Source organism: Natator depressus, chromosome 6 (assembly GCF_965152275.1).
Source record: "Natator depressus isolate rNatDep1 chromosome 6, rNatDep2.hap1, whole genome shotgun sequence".
Classification (NCBI taxonomy): Eukaryota; Metazoa; Chordata; order Testudines; family Cheloniidae; genus Natator; species Natator depressus.
In genome coordinates, this window is record NC_134239.1 from 125,722,925 (window position 1) to 125,743,263 (window position 20,339).

General features: G+C 44.3%; 2 protein-coding genes across 2 annotated transcripts in view; both read left to right on the top strand.

Annotated features, from left to right (window-relative positions):
• Positions 1-2,861, top strand: part of L2HGDH (L-2-hydroxyglutarate dehydrogenase) — a 35,959-nt gene extending 33,098 nt beyond the window's left edge. Inside the window, exon 10 of the mRNA XM_074956553.1 lies at positions 433-2,861. Coding sequence (XP_074812654.1) covers positions 433-628 — 196 coding nt within the window. The 3' untranslated portion in view covers positions 629-2,861. The remainder of the gene's footprint in view (positions 1-432) is intronic.
• Positions 2,862-11,748: 8,887 nt separating this feature from the next.
• The window catches only part of SOS2 (SOS Ras/Rho guanine nucleotide exchange factor 2), a 104,080-nt gene continuing 95,489 nt past the window's right edge, over positions 11,749-20,339 (top strand). The window contains exon 1 of the mRNA XM_074956564.1: positions 11,749-11,872. Coding sequence (XP_074812665.1) covers positions 11,786-11,872 — 87 coding nt within the window. The 5' untranslated portion in view covers positions 11,749-11,785. The remainder of the gene's footprint in view (positions 11,873-20,339) is intronic.

Genomic DNA, 20,339 nt, shown 5'->3' on the forward strand with positions numbered 1-20,339 from the left:
GGAGAAAATATGGATATTTGTGGCAGAGGTATTTTAGTGGTGTTTATGCTAAATGACTTGCCCAGATCTCAGGGGGTGGGTAAGTGTCAGAGCTTGGATTAGATCTAGTGTAGCTGTATTTTTAGACCACATCTCTCTCAGGTGAAATAGACTAGCTCTAGTCCGCTTCCTTGTTTCTGTGGCCTGCTAGATGGACAAGCTTCTAGGGTTCCCCATCTCACCTCAACGGGATTCACAAGCTAACACTGTTATAAACCTGCATGTTTTGTAACTGATCATTGTTTATTCCTAGGTCCTGCTTCACTTTTAAATGCCCTAAAGGGAATTGCCAGTATTTTGTTTAGCATCTCTCACAACTTGGCGTGGTTTATTAGATAACATTAGCCCATGCTGTTTTCTTTCTAATTACCAAGTCTTCCTTTGTTTTTGCAGGGGTCCAGCTGGAGTAAGAGCCCAGGCCTTGGACTGGGATGGAAATTTGGTAGATGACTTCGTATTCGATGGAGGCACTGGCGATATTGGAAGCAGAGTTCTTCATGTCAGAAATGCCCCATCTCCTGCCGCTACCTCCTCCCTTGCCATTGCAAAAATGATCGCAGATGAAGCGGAGCGAAGATTTGGCTTGTGAAATGAACCGGCACCGCACTGTTTGTATCCACTCTTGGTTAGCGGTGTGACTGCACTGAATGAAGTCTGCAGTTTGTCAGAGTGAAGATAAACTGAAAGTCGTCTTGTTCAGCAGATGAACACTGGCATTTAGGCTGTAGAATACAAAACTAGCATGTCGGTTGTTTGCCTCCATAAGCCTTTACTTCTCTACTTACTAACCAGGCATTGCGAGATCAGATAAGTCCTGGGGGAATGGAGGGCACCCCCAAAATACTGTATTGATGGGGGGACAGGAATCAGTGAGTGCCCAGCTGGAAGAGAGAAAAGAGCCACCTTCAGCTGCAGAGCCAGTAACATCTCTGGCTCTGCAGCTGAAGGAGGAAGGAGCTGTAGGAGGAACAGAAAGAGCTATTGCCAAATGGGCTTCCCGCACTCTGATTTCCCATGTTCTCTGGTTTAAACAGGACCTCCCAGCATCTCCACTGCAGCAAGGTGGCCCCTTGAGGCCTCATGGCCGGGGAGAGGCTGTGATGGTCCCTCCCTCTTTCAAGAGATTGGGGAATTCACCTCCTCACTAATGAACAAAATGAGAAAAACTGGTGAACACCCTTTAAGGAATGTAAATGTGGAAGTACTGTAAACAATCCTTTGTCATTGATCATTGGGGAGCCGCTGAAAATGTTAGTTGACATTCATTGCTTTCTCCATTAATGCACAGTACCTGAGATAGGCCCAAGCCCAACAATTGGTTTTATATTTCCTTTGGATGTCTTACTTGATTTACATATGCACACAGTCATTCATAGTCCAGATGATCTAGACAAGCACTGTTTTCCTACTGAGATCAGAGAGAAATAAATGCCATTTTTCATAAAAACAAAACATGCGGGTCAGTGAAGAGCAAATAATTATTCTTAAAGACAGATAATGCAAAATGAACTTGCTTTTGTGCAGCATATTGAGCAATCAGATGAAAATCTACTTCGTAAAAACAATGTGAAAGGGAGGAAATTACATAAACCTGTCTTTAGTTCAGTCATTTTGTACACTACTTTCACTTTGAGTCCAAATAGCAGTGAGTCATGAAAGTTTCCCACTTCCAATCATCTGTTGGTCGGAGGGGACCTTCGAGACTACTGATTGGTATCACTCAAAGACACACTTGTGAACTTGGTATTTCCTCTGACACTTGCTGCTTCAAACACTATGAAATGTTTTCAGAAGTGTGCCTGGAAGTGAAACCGTTCCCTGGAATGCAGAGAATGTTCATTAAAATCTTGGGACTTAAAACAAGCTCTTTCCTAACTGAACTATGAGTGTCTTAGTATGTACAGCATAATTACTACAAAAAAGATAATTGCATGGCCCCAGGGACGTAGTGCTGCAAAGTACACTTTAAAAGCATGTGTGCAGGAGATGTTGGGAAATGTAGATAATTAAGGGTGGTTAGCTGCCTACCAGACAATTTGGCCGCCTTTTTTTTTTTTTTTAAAGATTACCTTCTAGATTTCTGTTATATACGTACACTGCATTGTGTTAGCACAGGAGTTTGGGTACATAAACAGATTCTACATCTCTGGTATACAATAGGCTAGAAGTTCTCAATGCAGGGGCTTAAACACTTACTTGGCTTTTCTGATGAAATGTACTTTATCAGAAAAATATTTGAGAACTCCCACTAAACTTAATATGTCAATTTATAAACCCAAATAATTCGCCTCTTGGGGAGAAATCTTTAGGCACATTAGTTTTAACCGAAATAAAGCTAGAATGGGATTCCAGATGCTTCAAACACTAACGCAGTCTAGTTGAGCAAGAGTCATACCTGCACAGCTAAAATAGGTCCGCTCACCAAGTGTTGCCTATCAACAGTAAATACAAGAAGATTGCAAAGTAACTTCCTCCTACATGAGGTGTGGCTCTAACGTGTATTAACAGAATAAAGAATGTTAAAAAGTAAACCAGTCATGCACTTTGATTCTTAAATCAGGGAGTTTGAATGTACAGCCTGATAGTTTTATAAGGAATTCTCTTTTAATTAAATTTCAGGGTGATAACTGTTTAGGCTAAAGCTTATTAGATATTTTTTTTTTAGCTCTGAATCTTTTATCAAATTCTGTAAAATAGTCTTTATTTCTGTTGAGAGTTGTAAACAACTTTTTTTTTAAAAGGAAACATTTTAAAATTCTGTAAATTGCTACAATAGTGGTGTTCGCACGTAAGTGAAGCTTTGTCCAAGAAGTGTGAAAAGAATAAAATGTCCAGTTCACTTGTATTGTTCCAATATCATGTCCTTTTGTATTTTGTGGTTAAAAATATTACATTAACCCTTCCCCCCACCCCACTGAATTAGGCATACAAATTGTTCTTGATTTGCAGGAAAGCTCCTGTGGATGGCCTGTAGCGTTAAACACCGAGTTCGGGCAGTCAGTGGCTCTGTGCATAGAAATACCTAAATTTGCTTAAAGAGAGAGTTCTTTCTTTCCCACATAGGAAAGTGTGTGATCAGTAGGATTACCCAGAACCACCTATAAGAATGAGCTGAATGTCTCTTCTGAGGAGGCTCTGGTTAAATGCACTCACTTTCCTCTCAGGATCACCCAGAAGCTTGAAGCCCAGGAACATACTGCACAGCAAGGACAACAAAAGGGAAACTGCTTATCCTTCTGCAGTGCCTCTGTTAGTTAAATTCCAAGCCTTTAAATAGGCCAGCATAATGACTCTGATATCAGCTAGACTATACACAAACCGTCAATCACTTTTAATAGGATTTGAAAAAGTCATGATTTACCTGGAATTAGCAAGTATCCTGGAAACATGAGGTCCTGGCTATCTCCTGCTACGCATTTGTGGGCAGGGTTCAGAGATTCATATATGCCAAGGCCAGAAGGGACCATTGTGATCAGCTCGTCTGACCTCCTGTGTAACACTGGCCAGAGAACTTCCCCCAGAATAATTCCCAGAGTGGATCTTTTAGAACAACATCCAAGCTTGATTTTAAAATTTTCAGTGATGGAGAACCCACCAGGACCCTCGGTAAGTTGTTCTAATAGTTAATTACTCTTGCCATTAAAAATTGCGCTTTATTTCTAGTCTGAATTTGTCCCGCTTCAACTTCCGGCCATTGGGTCATGTTATGCCTTTCTCTGCTAGATTGACGAGCCCATTATGAAATATTTGTTCCCTGTGTAGATACTTATAAACTGTAATCAAATCTCCCTTTAACCGTCTCTTTGTTAAGCTAAATAGATAGACTCAAGGAGCAAACTCTCGATATGGCAGGTTTTCTAATCCTTGAATCATTCTTGTGGCTCTTCTCTTAACCCTCTCCAATTTATTAACATCCTTCTTGAATTGTGGGCATCAGAACTGGACACACTATTCCAGCAGTGGTCGCACCAGTACCAAATACAGAGGCAAAATAACTTCTCTACTTCTACTGGAGATTCCCCTGCTTATGCATGTAAAGAACTGCATTAGCCCTTTTGGCTACAGAGTCACATTGGGCTCTCATGTTCAGCTGATTAGCTACTATGACCCACTTTTTCAGTCACTACTTCCAGGATAGAGTCTCCCAGCCTATAAATATCGCCTACATTCTTTGCTCCTAGATGCATACATTTACATTGAGCTGTATTAAAACACATCTTGCTTGCTTTCACCCATTTTACTAAGCAATCAAGCTTGCTCTGAGTCAGTGACCTGTCCTTTCATTATTTACCACTCTCCCAATTTTTGTGTCATCTGCAAGTTTTATCACAGATGATTTAAGGTTTTCTACCAGGTTATTGATAAAAATGTTAAATAACATAGGGCCAAGAACTGATGTCCACTGGAAATACACCTGCTTGACGATGATTCCCCGCTCACAATTACATTCCAAGACCTATCATTTAGCCAGTTTTTAATACATTTAATGTGTACATGTTAATTTTATATTGTCATTTTTTAATCAGAATGTCATGCAGCACCAAGTCAGATGCCATACATAGGTCAGTAGATTAAATCAACACTAATACCTTTATCAACCACATTTGTAATCGTATCAAAAAGAGATATCAAGTTAGTCTGACAGAGTCTTGTTTGAATAAACCCCTGTTGATTGGCATGTATTACTTTACTCTCCTTAAATTTTTTATTAATCAAATTTAATAAATTAATAAAATTAATAAATTCTTTATTAATCAGTCCTGTATCAGCTGCTCCATTATCTTGCCTGGGATCGATGTCGGTCTCACAGGCTTATAATTACCCCCATCATACTGTTTATCTTTTTAAAAATTGGTACACTAGCTTTCTTCCAGTCTCCTGGAATTTCCCTGGTGCTCCAAGACTTATTGAAAATCAACAATAACAGTCCAGCAAGTGCCTCAGTCAGCTCTTTTAAAACTTTTGGATGTTATATGGACCTGCTGATTTTAAAATGTTTGACTTTAGTAACTTCTGTTTAACATCCTCTAGAGATACTAGTGGAATGGAATGAGTGCTCTCACCACAGGATGAAACTATATTGTCTGCTGCTGTGCCCATCGCCCAGGATAAAGTATCCAGACTGCTGTGGTCAGCTGCTCCCAGTGTAGACTACTGACACTTTGCCATAGTTTTGGCAACAGTGAAAGGGAAGTAGCAATTGCCAGGGGTGCCCTCCTAAAGTTATGTGGGTCCAAAGGAGCAGAAGAAACAGCATACGTGAGGACTTGTCTATACATGGAAATTGCCCAGACTAGTTATTCCACCATAGCTCCCCCTGTTGACACTCTGATTCTGCAATGAGTGTTTTTTTTCTGATTCAGGGTGTGGTTATGGGGGTGGGGAGAGTTTAATCCAAAATTGTTTGATGCAGGTCCGGTAACTCACTCCAGCATGCACACAGAACAGCTGATGCGTTTTCAATTTGCAGCATGTGAGCGTTCTGCTGCGGTGCTGCAGACAGAGGCTGTGGTGGTCTTGGGGGGGGGCGGGTATCCCGGGGTCTTTTGTTTCACGGCTGAGCAGTGTGCAGCTTGGGATTGTTTTTGCTGTGAATTGTGGGAAACGAGGCAGATTTTTTTAATTCCATGTTTCTGTTATACCAATAAAATAAAAACCAGCAGGATCTTATTAAAGGGGAAAAGGCAAAATGCCACATTTATTGTGAATACAGAAAGAATCCTCGTAAGCAGTTAGTTATCGCTATAACATTCCGTTCAATTTCATATTTATTCACACATTCATTCATACACACACACACAGGTTCTGCAAGGTTGTTATCATAGTTACCAGCCTTAGAGTTGCTCATGCCAAGCCACTGGCCAGGTGGCCTGGACATGAGGAGGGGGCAGGGCCTTGTCAGACGCTCATCTGACACTCCTGGAAGTTGGTTTGCAGAATCAGACCCCAAAGTTCTCACTTTCTAGAGTCCATTTTTATAGGAATTTATTCCTACGCCAGTCTATGGGAATTGCTTCATCATGCTGTTGCTGAATCAATCAGCGGATGGCACATTCCTGACGGCTCCGTGTTGGTTTTCGGTTCTCCAAACCTTGAGGCTGTTGGGTGGATTCCAGTCTGCCCTCCGGGGTCCTCTGGTTGTTTCCACTTGACGCCTTCTTCGGCCAATGGACACTGGATTCTTAGGCTGGCACCTCCCTGATCATTCAGTTATTATCCACACCAAGCATCCATCCATGTACATCCTCTATCTCTATTTTAATCACAATTGTTAACAAAGCAAGATAAATACGACAAAAGGGCGGGGAGTCTCTGTGTGCTGTTTCTGTTGTTACAGAGTATTGCTTTGAGTCTCTCTCTATGTGAGTAGTTGTTGTTACAAAGAATTGCTTTGAGAACAGACTCTGTCTTAGAATGTACTAACACAATTAGTACCTTGCAAGTTTCACACAGAGACGGAGAGAAACAGCACCAAAAACCAAGAGACCTCTTAATTAGTAATACCCTGGAATTTAAACTATGGGGAATCAAACTCATTTGTGATTTTAATACACAACTTCTTTAATATGATCCAACATTTCCACCATCTCTGTCCCATACGTTTCCCTTTGGGGTGAGCTTGTGCCGTTTTTGAATTGCTGTTGGCCATCATGGACCCAACTGCTCCGCAGCGCTATGGCGAGGAGTGTGAATAAGCACCGGCTGCTTGGGCTATGTTACAGTAGTCAAAGCTGGACGAATTTGACGCTGGTCTTCATCCGGCACACCACTGAGCAGATGACGTGGATCGTGCAGAAGCAAGAAAATATCCTATGCCAGCAGCTGCAGCTCCTGCAGTGGCAGGAGAATACTCTGAAGCGGTGGCAGCCAGAAGGAAGGGGATGATGTTGCGCTGTTGGAACAAGAGGCCCAGTTCCAGGATCACCTGCTCCGCATTCAGCACCGATTCTGGACCCAGGAAAGCAGTGGTGGGGGAGGACGGTTTTGCAGACATAGGACGACCAGCAGTGGCAAGAGAACTTTAGGATGGGGGGGGGGGTTACCTTTTTTGAGATCTGTGCAGAACTGACGCTGGAGCTGCCGTGACAGTGTATCAACGTGCAGTGCCCCCTACCGATGGAGTAACGGGGTCACCATTGCCATCTGGAAGCTGGTCACCACAGAATGCTACTGGGCCATAACTAACCAATTTGTTGTGGGGCGATCAACTGTTGGGGGCCCGCTCTCATGCAGGTCTGCTATGCCACTGATAAGGTGCTGTCCAACTGAGTCGTCAAAATGCATAGTGCTCAGGAGATTATTGATAGATTTGCATGCCAGGGGTTCCCAAACCACTTGGGGGCTATTGATGGACCCCATGTGCCTATCATTCTCACATCCCCACCCAGGGTGCAGAACTCATAAACAGAAAGGGGTATTTCTCCCGGGTGCTCCAATGACTGATCGGCCACTGTGGCAGATTAACAGACATAAATGCAGAGTGGTCGGAGGGGTCTACAATGCTAGGATCTTTCGGAATTCAGTTCTTTTTAGAATAATGGACAAAGAACTGTTTGCCCTCAAGACCACTGTGGACATTAATGGTGTGGACGTCGGTCTGGTTATTCTGGGAGTCCTGGTTTATCCTCTGACGCCCTGGCTAACGAAGCCATACACAGCCCACTTGGACAGAAGGAAGGAACATTTAAACTGTTGCCTGAGGGCATTGACGACCTGTGCCTGGTGCCAGTGCGGGAGCATAACCCTGGAACAGCTCGAGCCATGCCCTCCCTCCAGCAACCCCCGCTCCCAGAAAGCAGCAGCCTCTCTGTGCAGCTCCCAGCTGCTCCTCTGCTTCTGTCTCTCCCTGCCTGGCGCAGCTCGTGGCTCAGCTGCTCCGCAGGGAGGGGCCCAGCCACTTCATGTGACCGCGCAATCTGGCAGGGGGAGGATGTGACCCTGCATGCCTCCCCCATGCATCGCCTCTGCCTGAGTAGTTGCAGAATGCTGGTTGCATTTGGCCATTTGAAAGGCAGATGGCACTGTTTAGGGAAAAGGTGGGAAGCAGCAGAAACAAACATTCTGACCGTTATAACTACATGTTGTGTTCTGCACAATGTTTGCGAGAGCAGGGGAGAAAGCCTTAATGATAAGTGGGCGGCAGAGGCTTGCTTGGTGCTTCGAGCAGCCAGAAGGAGTCCCACAGAAAACAGTGGGAATGTGCTCAGGGGGGCCCATTGTTCGTATTTTGAATCTTAGGCCTGAATATGTGCAGCTGTTAGCCCATGGAAAGGGAGTTGGGAAAATACAGGGTGAGCACTGGGGTACTGGGTAGGAAATGGAACATTCCCTCTGTACTTTTGTGAACCCTATGAACGTTTTCAGCTTTATTTAAAGGAATGGCTGAGATAAATGCACTGATCACTCATAACTGATGCTTTATAAACTGTTCTTATTATGGAAGAACAATAAAAAGCTAAAAGTAAAGTTTTGTATGGAACCAATGGAAAAATAATAATAGTTTCATATATGCAAATTTACATTTAGCTAAACAATGTGTTAAGCGAACAACTATAGACAAATCTTTCATTGAAGCAACAATGCAAAACAAAACTGAAAGTTGAACAGTAAGAACACGGCAAATAGAACAATTTTGGGTTGAGGGAGGTGTGATCCTGATCCAACAGGCGGAAGGCACAGGGCTAGATAAGGGTTACAAGGATCCCACAGTCTGGTATATACATACTAGTTTGCCAAAGAGTATCATGTAAAGCCTGTGTCACACTGGTCATCATAATAATTGTGAAATGTCTGCATGGATAATATGTAAGGAGTTATGTACATATACTGAAAATTATGTTCTTAGTGTCTGTGAGTTAGGGGCTGGTAAGAAGGTGATAAGCAGATTTCGTTCAGGCAGGAGATGCTTATCTACCTGTCTGGCTATATGTAGAGGGAGCATTGTACACTTCACAGCGACCACCTATTTACAGTCTGAGCAACATGCTAATCAAAAAGAAAAGGAGTACTTGTGGCACCTTAGAGACTAACCAATTTATTTGAGCATAAGCTTTCGTGAGCTACAGCTCACTTCATCAGATGCATACTGTGGAAAATACAGAAGATGTTTTTATACACACAAACCATGAAAAAATGGGTGTTTATCACTACAAAAGGTTTTCTTTCCCCCCACCCCACTTTCCTGCTGGTAATAGCTTATGTAAAGTGATCACTCTCCTTACAATGTGTATGATAATCAAGGTGGGCCATTTCCAGCACAAATCCAGGCTTTCTCCCCACCCCCCTCCCCACCCACACAAACCCACTCTCCTGTTGGTAATAGCTTATCTATAAACACCCATTTTTTCATGGTTTTTTCATGGGAGGGGGGTGGATGGGGCAGGGGTCCTGGGGGGGGCATCAAGGAACGCGGGGGGGTTGGATGGGGCAGGAGTCCCGGGGGGCAAGGGTGGGCACCGACCCCCTTGTGGGTGAGGAGGGAACCCGTTATTAAGATTTTGGCAGCTCATCACTGACAGTAGGCATGTGGGCAAGTGCTCTCCATGCCGTGGTCCTTTGAGCGGTTGCTAGCCATGGCTTTAGCATGTTGCAGAGGCCGATTGCACAGGCAGAGCAGCTGCCATTTTGGAAACATGTACAGGCCAAACAAACAGGGTGGGCTGAGAGAGGTGGGGCTGGAGACTTGGAAGGGCTCCTAGCTCACATTCACCTCCAAAGGCTGCAGCCATGGGGCATCCAGAACCGAAGCCATAATGGCAGTGTAGCACAATAATAATAAATAATTGTAAGGATAGGTACTTACATGCCCATTTTCCATCCAGGGAATCTGACTCGTCAGTCTTGGCCTGGGTTTCTAGCTGGGACTCGGGCTCAGCTGATACAGGGCAGGAATCAGGATCCGTTGCAGTAGGGCACAACTGGGACTGACTTTCCAGCTAAGGGTTCCTGGGTTCAGACACAAACTGATCATCAGAGCCCTGGGCGCATGGGACCCCAGTAATGAGCAAGTGTTGTGGGAATGCGGAATTGGTCAACCCTACGCTCGGCTGATGCGGCAACTCATGGTGTTGGACGCCATCAGGTGGTCGAGGGACATCTACCTAGAACACATCACCGGACATCAGCCATACCAGGAGAGAGGAGCTGGAGTGCGGATGAGAAGCACAGTCAGGAAAGTAACTGAAATACTTCCCTGATGGATTGTATTTTCTAATGGGCAACTTACCCTAAATCAGTGGTTCCCAAACTGGGGTTCGCAAAATGTTACAGGGGGTTTTGGGGAAAAATTCCCTAATGGCAGACAGAGCTGTCCCTAGGGACCCCGGGCAGCACGGGGCCAGCAGCCCAGAGCCCCTGGACTTCCAAGAGCTAAGCAGATCAACGCGAGCATATCTATCACACTGAGATTTAAACTTCAAGAATCCTTATAAGAAATAGAAAGGGAGGTGGATATTTTTGCTGGCTTTAAAATTAAATAGGCAGCTAGTATTGTTTTTAAAATTATTATGAAGAACAAGTTTAAGCTTTGTTGTAACGTGCGTCGTTTGCCTGGACTGCTCAAGGCCCTGAATGCGTGTGTAGGAGGAACGATTTGAGTTGGCTTCTTAAATCCCTTCATGCTGTTTCACATCTGATACTCCCTGATGACCCACAGGAGCCTGGTCTTATAACCGGCTTCTTCGAAGTGATACAAGCCGCGAAAGCGAGCTCTCGGAAGAGTGTTGCTGTTTTCATAATGTAATAAATACACTGTAATGATAAATAATAATGAATAGTGTGTAATAAGCATGTCATACAAAACAAATTTTATATTTCCAGAGATCACTGCTTTTATCATTTATTCTCAGGGAAAGGAGAAAATCCCGGGAAATATTCATTTTTAGGAGGGGGGGTCGCGAGACTTGACATTTTAGTGAAAGGGGTTCTCAGGCGGTTTAAAATGTGGGAGCCGCTGCCCTACATTCTCACGTGCACTCCTTGCTATGTTTGCTTCCTACCCCCCCGCCCCGGGTAACTCTCCCCCCGCGGGATGCACCCGCGTGCCCGGCTCCCCCAGCTGAAGGGCAGGGCGAAGCCTATCCCGGTGCGGGCTGGGGCTGCTGCTGCTGGTTACTGTGTGTATCCCACGACTTTTCAAGCAAACTGCGGGCTGGTGGATCCCCGAAGCACTCTGCCCCGATGTCCACGCTCCCGGGCCTTACCCCGGGGCTCCTGTAACCGCCTCCCGCGGGCGCTCACACAACGTTGAGCCCCGAGCGGAGGAGCCGGGCCCGGCGGTGGCGGGCGCCGCGCGGGCCTCCAGCGGCAGCCGCTAGGGGGCGCCGCGGGCGCGCGGGCTGGGGGCCGGGCGCCTGCGCAGTGCGGCGCCGGAGGGAGGGAACGGCGGCGTGAGGCGGCCCCGGCGGGCAGAGCGAGGTCGCGCGAGTGGCCGGGCCCAGGCAACGGGGCCGGCAGCCGCCCGCCCCCCCGCACCCGGCCGGGAGCCCAGCCCCGGCCCCTCCGGATGTGATCGCTGGCCGGGCGGGGGCAGAGCGCCGCCCCCTGCCTGCGCAGCGCGGCCCGCGGAGCCCGGCCCGCATGAGGAGCGGCCAGCGCCGGCCGGGCCGAGCCGAGGGCAAGCGGCGGCCGCCTCCGGGCCCGGGCCGGCCTGTCCCTGCCGCGCCGCCCCGCCCCGCGCCCTAGCCGCGCCCGCGCGCCGCCGTCCGGGCCCCGCCGCCCCCGATGCGGGGCAGCCGCCGCCGGGGCCATGCAGCCGCCGCCGCAGCCCTACGAGTTCTTCAGCGAGGAGAACGGCCCCAAATGGCGGGGGCTCTTCGTGCCCGCGCTGCGCAAGGTCAGGCCGGCCGCGGGGCGGGGTGACGGGCCTGGCGGGGCTCGGCTCGGGCCTCCGCTACCCCCCCCGAGCCCCCCTCCTGTGCGCCCCCCGCGGGCCCCCTTCTTGTGCTCCCCCCTTCTCTCCTCCCCCTGCACCTCCCTCCCCCATCGCCTGTGCGCGCCCCCCTCCCCGTTTACCCTTCTCCTCGCCTGTGTACTCCCCTCCTCGCCTGTGCACCCTCCTCCCCTGTGCGCACCTCTCTCCTCATCCCCTGTTTACTCTCCTCCTCTCCTTCCATGTACTCCCTTCATCCCCTGTGCGCACAGCCGTCCCCTCATCCCCTGTGCACCTCCATTCTCTGCTGTCCCCCGCACACCCACATCCTGTGTACATCCCCGCTACCGCATCCCCACCTGCATCCCCTGTGCACCTCTATCCTCCACTACCCCCCATATACCTCCTGCACACCGCCATCCTGTGTACATCTGCTGTGCACCCCCTGACTGCATCCTTACTACACTCCTTACCTCCATCCCCCTGCACCCCCACTATCCCGACTGCAACCCCTGTGTACCCCCATCCTCTGCTATCCCCTGCGTGCCCCCACCCCATGTACATCCCCTGGCCACATCCCCTGTGCACCGCCCACCTCATCCCTGCTACACCCCTCACCTCATCCCTTGTGCACCTCCCTCCTCCGCTACCCCCTGCAGGCACTTACCTCCCTTGTGCCCCTATCCTGTGCATGCCTTGACCGCATCCCCTGTGCACCTCCTTCCTCATCCCCACTACACCCCTCACCTCGTCCCCTGTGCAGCCACATCCCCTCTGCATCTCCCACCGCATCCCCGCTACACCCCTCACCATATCTGCTGTGCACCCTCATCCCTGGTACACCCCTCAACACAGTCTTTGTACACCTCCACCACATCCCCTCTGCACCCCCGCACCATGTCTAAATCCCCTCTACATCACCTATCACATCCACACCCCTTTGCACTTCCTCCCACTACGTCCCCTCCCCCAATCCCTGGTGCAGCCCCCCCCATGTCCCTGTCCCCTCATCCTCCTCCCTAGTGTACACCCCACCTACTGGCCCTCCACTTATAATACATCCAGCCGTCCCTGTACACCCCACCACCATATCCACACCTACCCATCCACTACGTGCACACCAGCCAGCCAGCTGCTATACACCCCCCCCATCTACCCTGCTCTACACATCTACCCATCTCCTATATACTCTCCACCACATATGCATCTACCTATCCACTATATACTCCCACAATTGCCCCAGTGCATAAATGGGAAAGAAGCTGTATATGGGAAACTGCTTTAATTGTAAGTTTCTTGGGGAGGGGTCTGTCATTTGGATAGGAGTTTGTGTAGTGCCTAGCACAATGGGGTTCTGGTATAGGATTGGCATCCGTTGACACTACCATACAAATAATGAATCATCATAATTAGAGAGATGCTAGTGTGTGTTTTAAGGAAGGAAGGGGAGACTGTGTTTCTTTTTTCCAAAAGCAGTTTTAAGAGTGGCATCAGATCAGTAGACTATGTAAATGTGGGATACACACCGTTCGCCTCTTGTGTATATCTGGGGTGGTGTTTCTCATTATCAAAGGCCACCAAACTCAGACAAATGCTCCTGTGGTTGACCTCTTGTCTGTAGTAAGAATCCTGGGTGCTTTGCTCTTTGCCCCTGAATTTCCTCTTTGGGTCAGTCAGAAGTTTGGAGTGTGCTACGCTGCCCAGCTTCCACCCCCAGATGCTTGCCAGGGGTTTAAAGCATGCAGCATCTCTTCATACATGTTGTTGTTCTTTCTGTATCTTTCCAGTTTCAGGATTACACTTAAAGATGATAAACCTCTGTCCCCTCCCCCTGAATGAAAATGACACATGGTGCAGCTTTACCAGTTTGATCCAGAAGGATAGGATGTATTTTAATTTCAAATTTCGTTAAGTTGAAATTTTCTTCTTGGGATCCTAAAACAAAAAATATTGATACAGTCTGTAGTCGGTTAATGCTGTTGTTGCCAATTTACTGCTATAGACTTGGCTTTGTTATGAGGAAACAGAACTGGTATTTGAATTTCTCTAAAAGAGAGAGAATGTGTGAATTTTTGTAAAGGATTCTTAGCTGCTTCTAGAGATTTCCCCTCCCCCCCCCCCCCCCCCAGCCCCTCCAGGGAAAGTTCCTGGTCTGGAGTACCCACCCTTAATATGAAGCAATCCTATTGTGTTGTGCATTTGTTTAATAAGCATGAAATGTCAATGAGTCAAAGTAAAATTGTATCAGTGTTCCAATTATTGTAATCCCAGACAAGATATTAAGGGGCAATGTCAGGTTTAAAACCACAGCAATGAAGGTGTTTAAAACAGAAAATTTTAAAACTGTAATGTTTCACTGTGCTGTTTGCATATTGAACTTATTTCACTTTAAACTATGAAAACAGACAGCTCTGGAATGCTGCCAGGCTTGGGTTCCGAATACTTAAAGCGGAGTGTTTGTTTTTTTTTAAAAAGCTTCCACTGAAACTAAATGCAAATGCATTAAAACTTTGTTGGTCCCAAAAGAAGCTGTCAAGGGGGATAAAAATTGATAATTGAAAAAAATGGATAAAAATTAAAACCTGGTTTTTTTATGTAAATACATTTTTCTTAAAAATAATTGTTTAAAATTTAAAATTCTGACTTTAAGGCCTAAATCTATTAATAAATAATTTAAATAAAAAAAAATCAACAGTACATATTTGCTGTTGGCGTTTTAAAGACAGTCAAACCACTGAACTGGTGGAAGTCCCTGGCTAATCGCATGGAACCAGAGTTTATTGAAGTGGTAAGCCAACTTTTGACAGCAATAGCCACTTTGGCAGGTGTAAAGAGAATATTTTCTTCATTTCAGTTTATTGATCAAGTTCATATCGATTACTAGTTCATTCAAAGTTGAAAAAGCAGGAAAGCTTGTTTTTCTCTTCCTGTTGTTGAATAAAAATAAGCTGTGAGAGAAAGAGATCTTAGATCTTTTAGAACTAGCAGGACATCGTGACCAGAAACAATCAGTAAAATTCACTAACAAAAGATATTTCCTTTGCTTAATATATCAGTTAGTTTTAAATGCAACATATGTTTTGATAAACATTTTTCTTACATATCAGCACACTTAAGGTAACTTTATTTAAACAATTTTAAATATTTTGTGCATTTTATTTGAATTCCAATTTCCATCCACATGCAGCTTGACACGAATCATAAATAAAAAATTATCTAGGAATAAATGTTCACCATTTTCTAACATAAACAAATGTTAAAAATCAAGAATTTGAATAAATGTGTGTTAAACTATATAATTGTTTAAATGAATAGAGAGGTAATGTATCCTTCTGGTTAGCAAACAGTACAAAATTATGTCTACCAATGAGTATCCACCTTTCTTTAGGAAAATAATTGAAGTACAAATGCAAAACAAGATTAAAATAGAAGATTTAAATAAAGGTTTCCAGCATGCTGATTTCAGTTATAACAATCTTAAGTGTTACTTTTAATAAGTAAAACATTTCAAAGAGAAGTCTGTTCTTTTAAATTGACAAGGCTCTTTATGTTTAGTAAAAGATTCTTTAAACCCCACCGCCCGCTAAATTTAGAGCTAAATTTGACCACAATATCACTTTTTAAACAGTTTTTGAAGCTCCTTCACCAGCAGTTCTATTAGGCAAGACAAAGGAGTGGCTTGATAGGACTTGATTAATAAAGAATAAAAGGAGGGTAATATAAATAATGCCAATCAATGGGACTTTATGGAAAATAGATAAGTAATTTCTTTTATAAGATTACAAGTTTGGTTGGTAAAGGTAATAGAGTTAATGTAATATACTTAGACTTCTGTAAGGCATTTGACTTGTTACTGCATGACATTTTGATTAAAAATTAAAAAATATAAAATTAAGATGGCTCACATTAAATGGATTTAAAGTTGGCTGATGGATCTCAAAATATAATTGTAAATGGGGACTCATCATGGAATGGATGTGTTTCTGGTGGGGTTCTTTCTGCAGGGATCGCTTCTTGACTCTATACTATTTAACATTTAATTTTATTATCAGTGATGATTTTATGTCCAGGTCATTAAAGTTTGCACATGACAGAAAAATTGGGAGAGTGGTAAATAACGAAGAGGACTGGTCACTGATACAGAGTGAGCTGGATCACTTGATAAACTGGGTGCAAGTATACAGTATGTGTTTTAATATGGGTAAATGTATATATCTCGGAACAAAGAATGTAGGCCATACTTATAGGCTGGGGGACTCTATCCTGGGAAGCAGTGACTGAAAAAGATTTGGGGATTGTGATGAACAATCAGCGCTCCCAGTGTGGTGCTGTGGCAAAAGGGCTAATTACCAAGGATCAGAGGTGTAGCCATGTTAGTCTGTATCCACAGTTGGGCTAATGTAGTTCTTGCCCGTATATACGGGACTTTCCAGTAGAAGTAGAGAGGTTATGTTACTGCTGTATTTGGCACTGGTGCAATTGTTGCTGGAATATTGTGTCCCGTTCTGGTGCCCACAATTCAAGAAGGATGTTGATAAATTGGAGAGGATTCAGAAAAGGGCCATGAAAATGATGAAAGGATTAGAAAACATGTTTTATAGTGCTTGAGTCTATTTAGCCTAACAAAGTGAAGATTAAAGGGTGACTGGAGTACAGTCTGTAAGTTCTTACATGGGGAACAATATTTAATAATGGGCTTTTCAGTCTAGCAGAAAAAGGATCCAAGAGCTGGAAGTTGAAGCTACACAAATTCAGACTGAAAATAAGGCATAAATAAGTGAGAGTAATTAACCGTTGGAACATCTTACCAAGGGTTGTGGTAGATTCTCCATCCCTGACAATTTTTAAATCGAGATTGGATGTTTTTCTAAAAGATCTGCTCTAGGAGTTATTTTGGGGAAGTGCTATGGCAGGTGTTATATAAGAGGTCAGACCTGTTGATCACTATGGTCCCTTCAGGCCTTGGATTCTATGAATGATCCTGTGTATTTCAAAGTCTCCCCTCTGACCTTTGTAAGGAAGGTGTCTCGTTAAGAAGCACACTCTAAAACTAAGGTCCAAGTCCTCTAAGTGAATTTGCTGGTGTGCATCACTATGACTGCAGAGCTCCCATTCCTACTGATAGTCAACCCTTTCTGGAATGAAATCTTGCAGTACTGAGATTATTTTCCAAGTTATCAGTGCTTTAATATAACATCAATTAACATTTTAGGCCCTGATTTTCAAAGGAGACTGTGGGGGTTAGGTACCTAAATCTCATTGATTTTCAGTGATAGTTGGGGGCCTAGCTCAGTCAGGCCCCTCCACAAATCCCATTATTAATGCATTCATAATAAATGCATTGTAGTATAAAACTGTTTGGAGCTGTAGTTGAAAACTCCCATTGATACTGAATTTATTTTTAAATGTTATCAGGAATCTATTTCTTTTCTGATATTCACAGAAAGCTTCCTAACAAGAGCATTTAACTGCAACCAAAATGGAACCAGATTGCTGGCACTTAAAAAGATCATAGAGTGGTTTTTAAACTAAGCGCTGGGGGAAAGCTGACAGGTGCGGAGGAGCATGTGGGGTTTGGACAGAGACATCCCTTAGGGGAGGATCTATTAAGGAGATTCTCTATGTCCTCGTAAAGAGGAGAGGATGGAAGATGATAAAATATGGGTAGGATCTGATGAGAAACAGTCAAATCAAAAAGTGTCCCATTCAATTACATCATGTAATGGCAGACAGCTAAAAAGTAAATAGTATTTAAAGTGCTTATATACAAATGCTGAAAGTCTAAATGGTAAGATGGGTGAACTAGAGTGCCTTGTATTAAATGAGGATATCGATACAATAGGCATCACACAAACTTGGTGGAATGAAGATAAACAATGGGACACAGTAATATCAGGGGTATAAAATATATCGGGAAGGACAGAACAAGTTGTGCTGGTGGGGATGTGGCACTATATGTGAAAGAGTGTAGAATCAAATGAAGTAAAAATCTTAAATGAACCAAACTGTACCATAGAATCTCTGTGGATAGTAATTCCATGCTCTAATAGTAAGAATATTGCAGTCGGGATATACTACCGACCACGTGACAAGGATGGCGATAGTGACTGTGAAATGCTTAGGGAGATTAGAGTGGCTATAAAAATAAAAAACTCAGTAATAATGGGGGATTTCAACTATCCTTATATTGACTGGGTACATGTCATCTCAGGATGGGGATCATAGAATATCAGGATTGGAAGGGACCTCAGGAGGTCATCTAGCCCAAACCCCTGCTCAAAGCAGGACCAATCCCCAATTTTTGCCCCACATCCCTAAATGGCCTCCTCAAGGATTGAACTCACAACCCTGGGTTTAGCAGGCCAATGCTCAAACCACTGAGCTATCTCTCCCCCCCGCAAAATGTCGAGATAAAGTTTCCTGGCACCTTAAATGACTGCTTCTTGAGCAGCTTGTCCTGGAACCCACAAGAGGAGAGGCAATTCTTGATTTAGTCCTAAGAGCAATACAGGATCTGGTCCAAGAGGTGAATATTGCTACACCACTTGGTAATAGTGACCATAATATAATTAAATTGAACATCCCTGTGGTGCGGAAAACACCGCAGCAGCCCAACACTGTAGCATTTAATTTCATAAAGGGGAACTACACAAAAATGAGGAAGTTAGTTAAACAAATTAAAAGGTACAGTGCCAAAAATGAAATCCCTGCAAGCTGCATGGAAACTTTTTAAAGACACCCATAATAGAGCCTCAACTTACATGTATACCCATTATTAAAAAACATCATAAGAGAACCAAAAAAGTGCCACCATGGCTAAACAACAAAGTAAAAGAAGCAGTACGAGACAAAAAGGCATCCTTTAAAAAGTGGAAGTTAAATCCTAGTGAGGAAAATAGAAAGTAGCATAAACTCTGGCAAATGAAGTGTAAAAATATAATTAGGAAGGCCAAAAAATGTTTTGAACAGCTAGACAAAGACCCAAAAAGTAATAGTTTTTTTTTAAAAGTATATCAGAAGCAGAAAGCCTGCTAAACTACCAGTGGGGCCACTGGATGATCGAGATGCTAAAGGAGCACTCAAGGACGATAAGGCCATTGTGGAGAAACTAAATGAATTCTTTGCATTGGTCTTCATGACTGAGGATGTGAGGGAGATTCCTAAATCTGAGCCATTCTTTTCAGGTGACAGATCTGAGGAACTGTCCCAGATTCAGGTGTCAGTAGAGGAGGTTTTGGAACAAATTGATAAACTAAACAGTAATAAGTCACCAGGACCAGATGGTATTCACCCCAGAGTTCTGAAAGAGCTCAAATGTGAAATTGCAGAACTACTAACTGTAGTTTGTAACCTATCATTTAAATCAGCTTCAGTACCAAATGACTGGAGGATAACTAATGTGATGCCCACTTTTAAAAAGGGCTCCAGAGGTGATTCCGGCAATTACAGGCCGGTAAGCCTGACTTCAGTACTGGGCAAACTGGTTGAAACTATAGTAAAGAACAAAATTGTCAGACACATAGATGAACATAATTTGTTGAGGAATAGTCAACATGGTTTTTGTAAAGGGAAATCATGCCTCACCAATCTACTAGAATTCTTTGAGGGGGTCAACAATCATGAGGACAAGGGGGATCCAGTGGATATAGTGCACTTGGACTTTCAGAAAACCTTTGACAAGGTCCCTAGCCAAAGGTTCTTAAAGTAAACTGTCATGGGATAAGAGGGAAGTTCCTCTCATGGATTGGTAACTGGTTAAAAGATAGGAAATAAAGGGTAAGAATAAATGGTCAGTTTTCAGAATGGAGAGGGGTAAATAGTGGTGTTCCCCAAAGGTCTGTACTGGGACCAGTCCTATTCAACATATTCATAAATGATCTGGAAAAGGGGGTGAACAGTGAGGTGGCAAAATTTGCAGATGATACAAAACTACTCAAGATAGTTTAGTCCCAGGCAGACTGCAAAGAGCTACAAAAGGATGTTACAAAACTGGGTGACTGGGCAACAAAATGGCAGATGAAATTCAATATTGATAAATGCAAAGTGATGCACATTGGAAAACATAATCCCAACTATATGTATAAAATGAAGGGGTCTAAATGAGCTGTTACCACTCAAGAAGGAGATCTTGGAGTCATTGTGGATAGTTCTCTGACAACATCCACTCAATATGCAGCGGCTGTCAAAAAAAGCAAACAGAATGTTGGGAATCATTAAGAAAGGGAAAAATAAGAAGATAGAAAATTTCGTATTGCCTCTATATAAATCCATGGTACACCCACATCTTGAACACTGCATGCTGATATCGTCACCCCATCTCAAAAAAGATAGATTTGGAAAAGGTTCAGAAAAGGGGGAAAAAAAAAAAAGATTGGGGTATGGAATGGCTTTTGTATGAGGAGCGATTTATAAGACTGGGACTTTTCAGCTT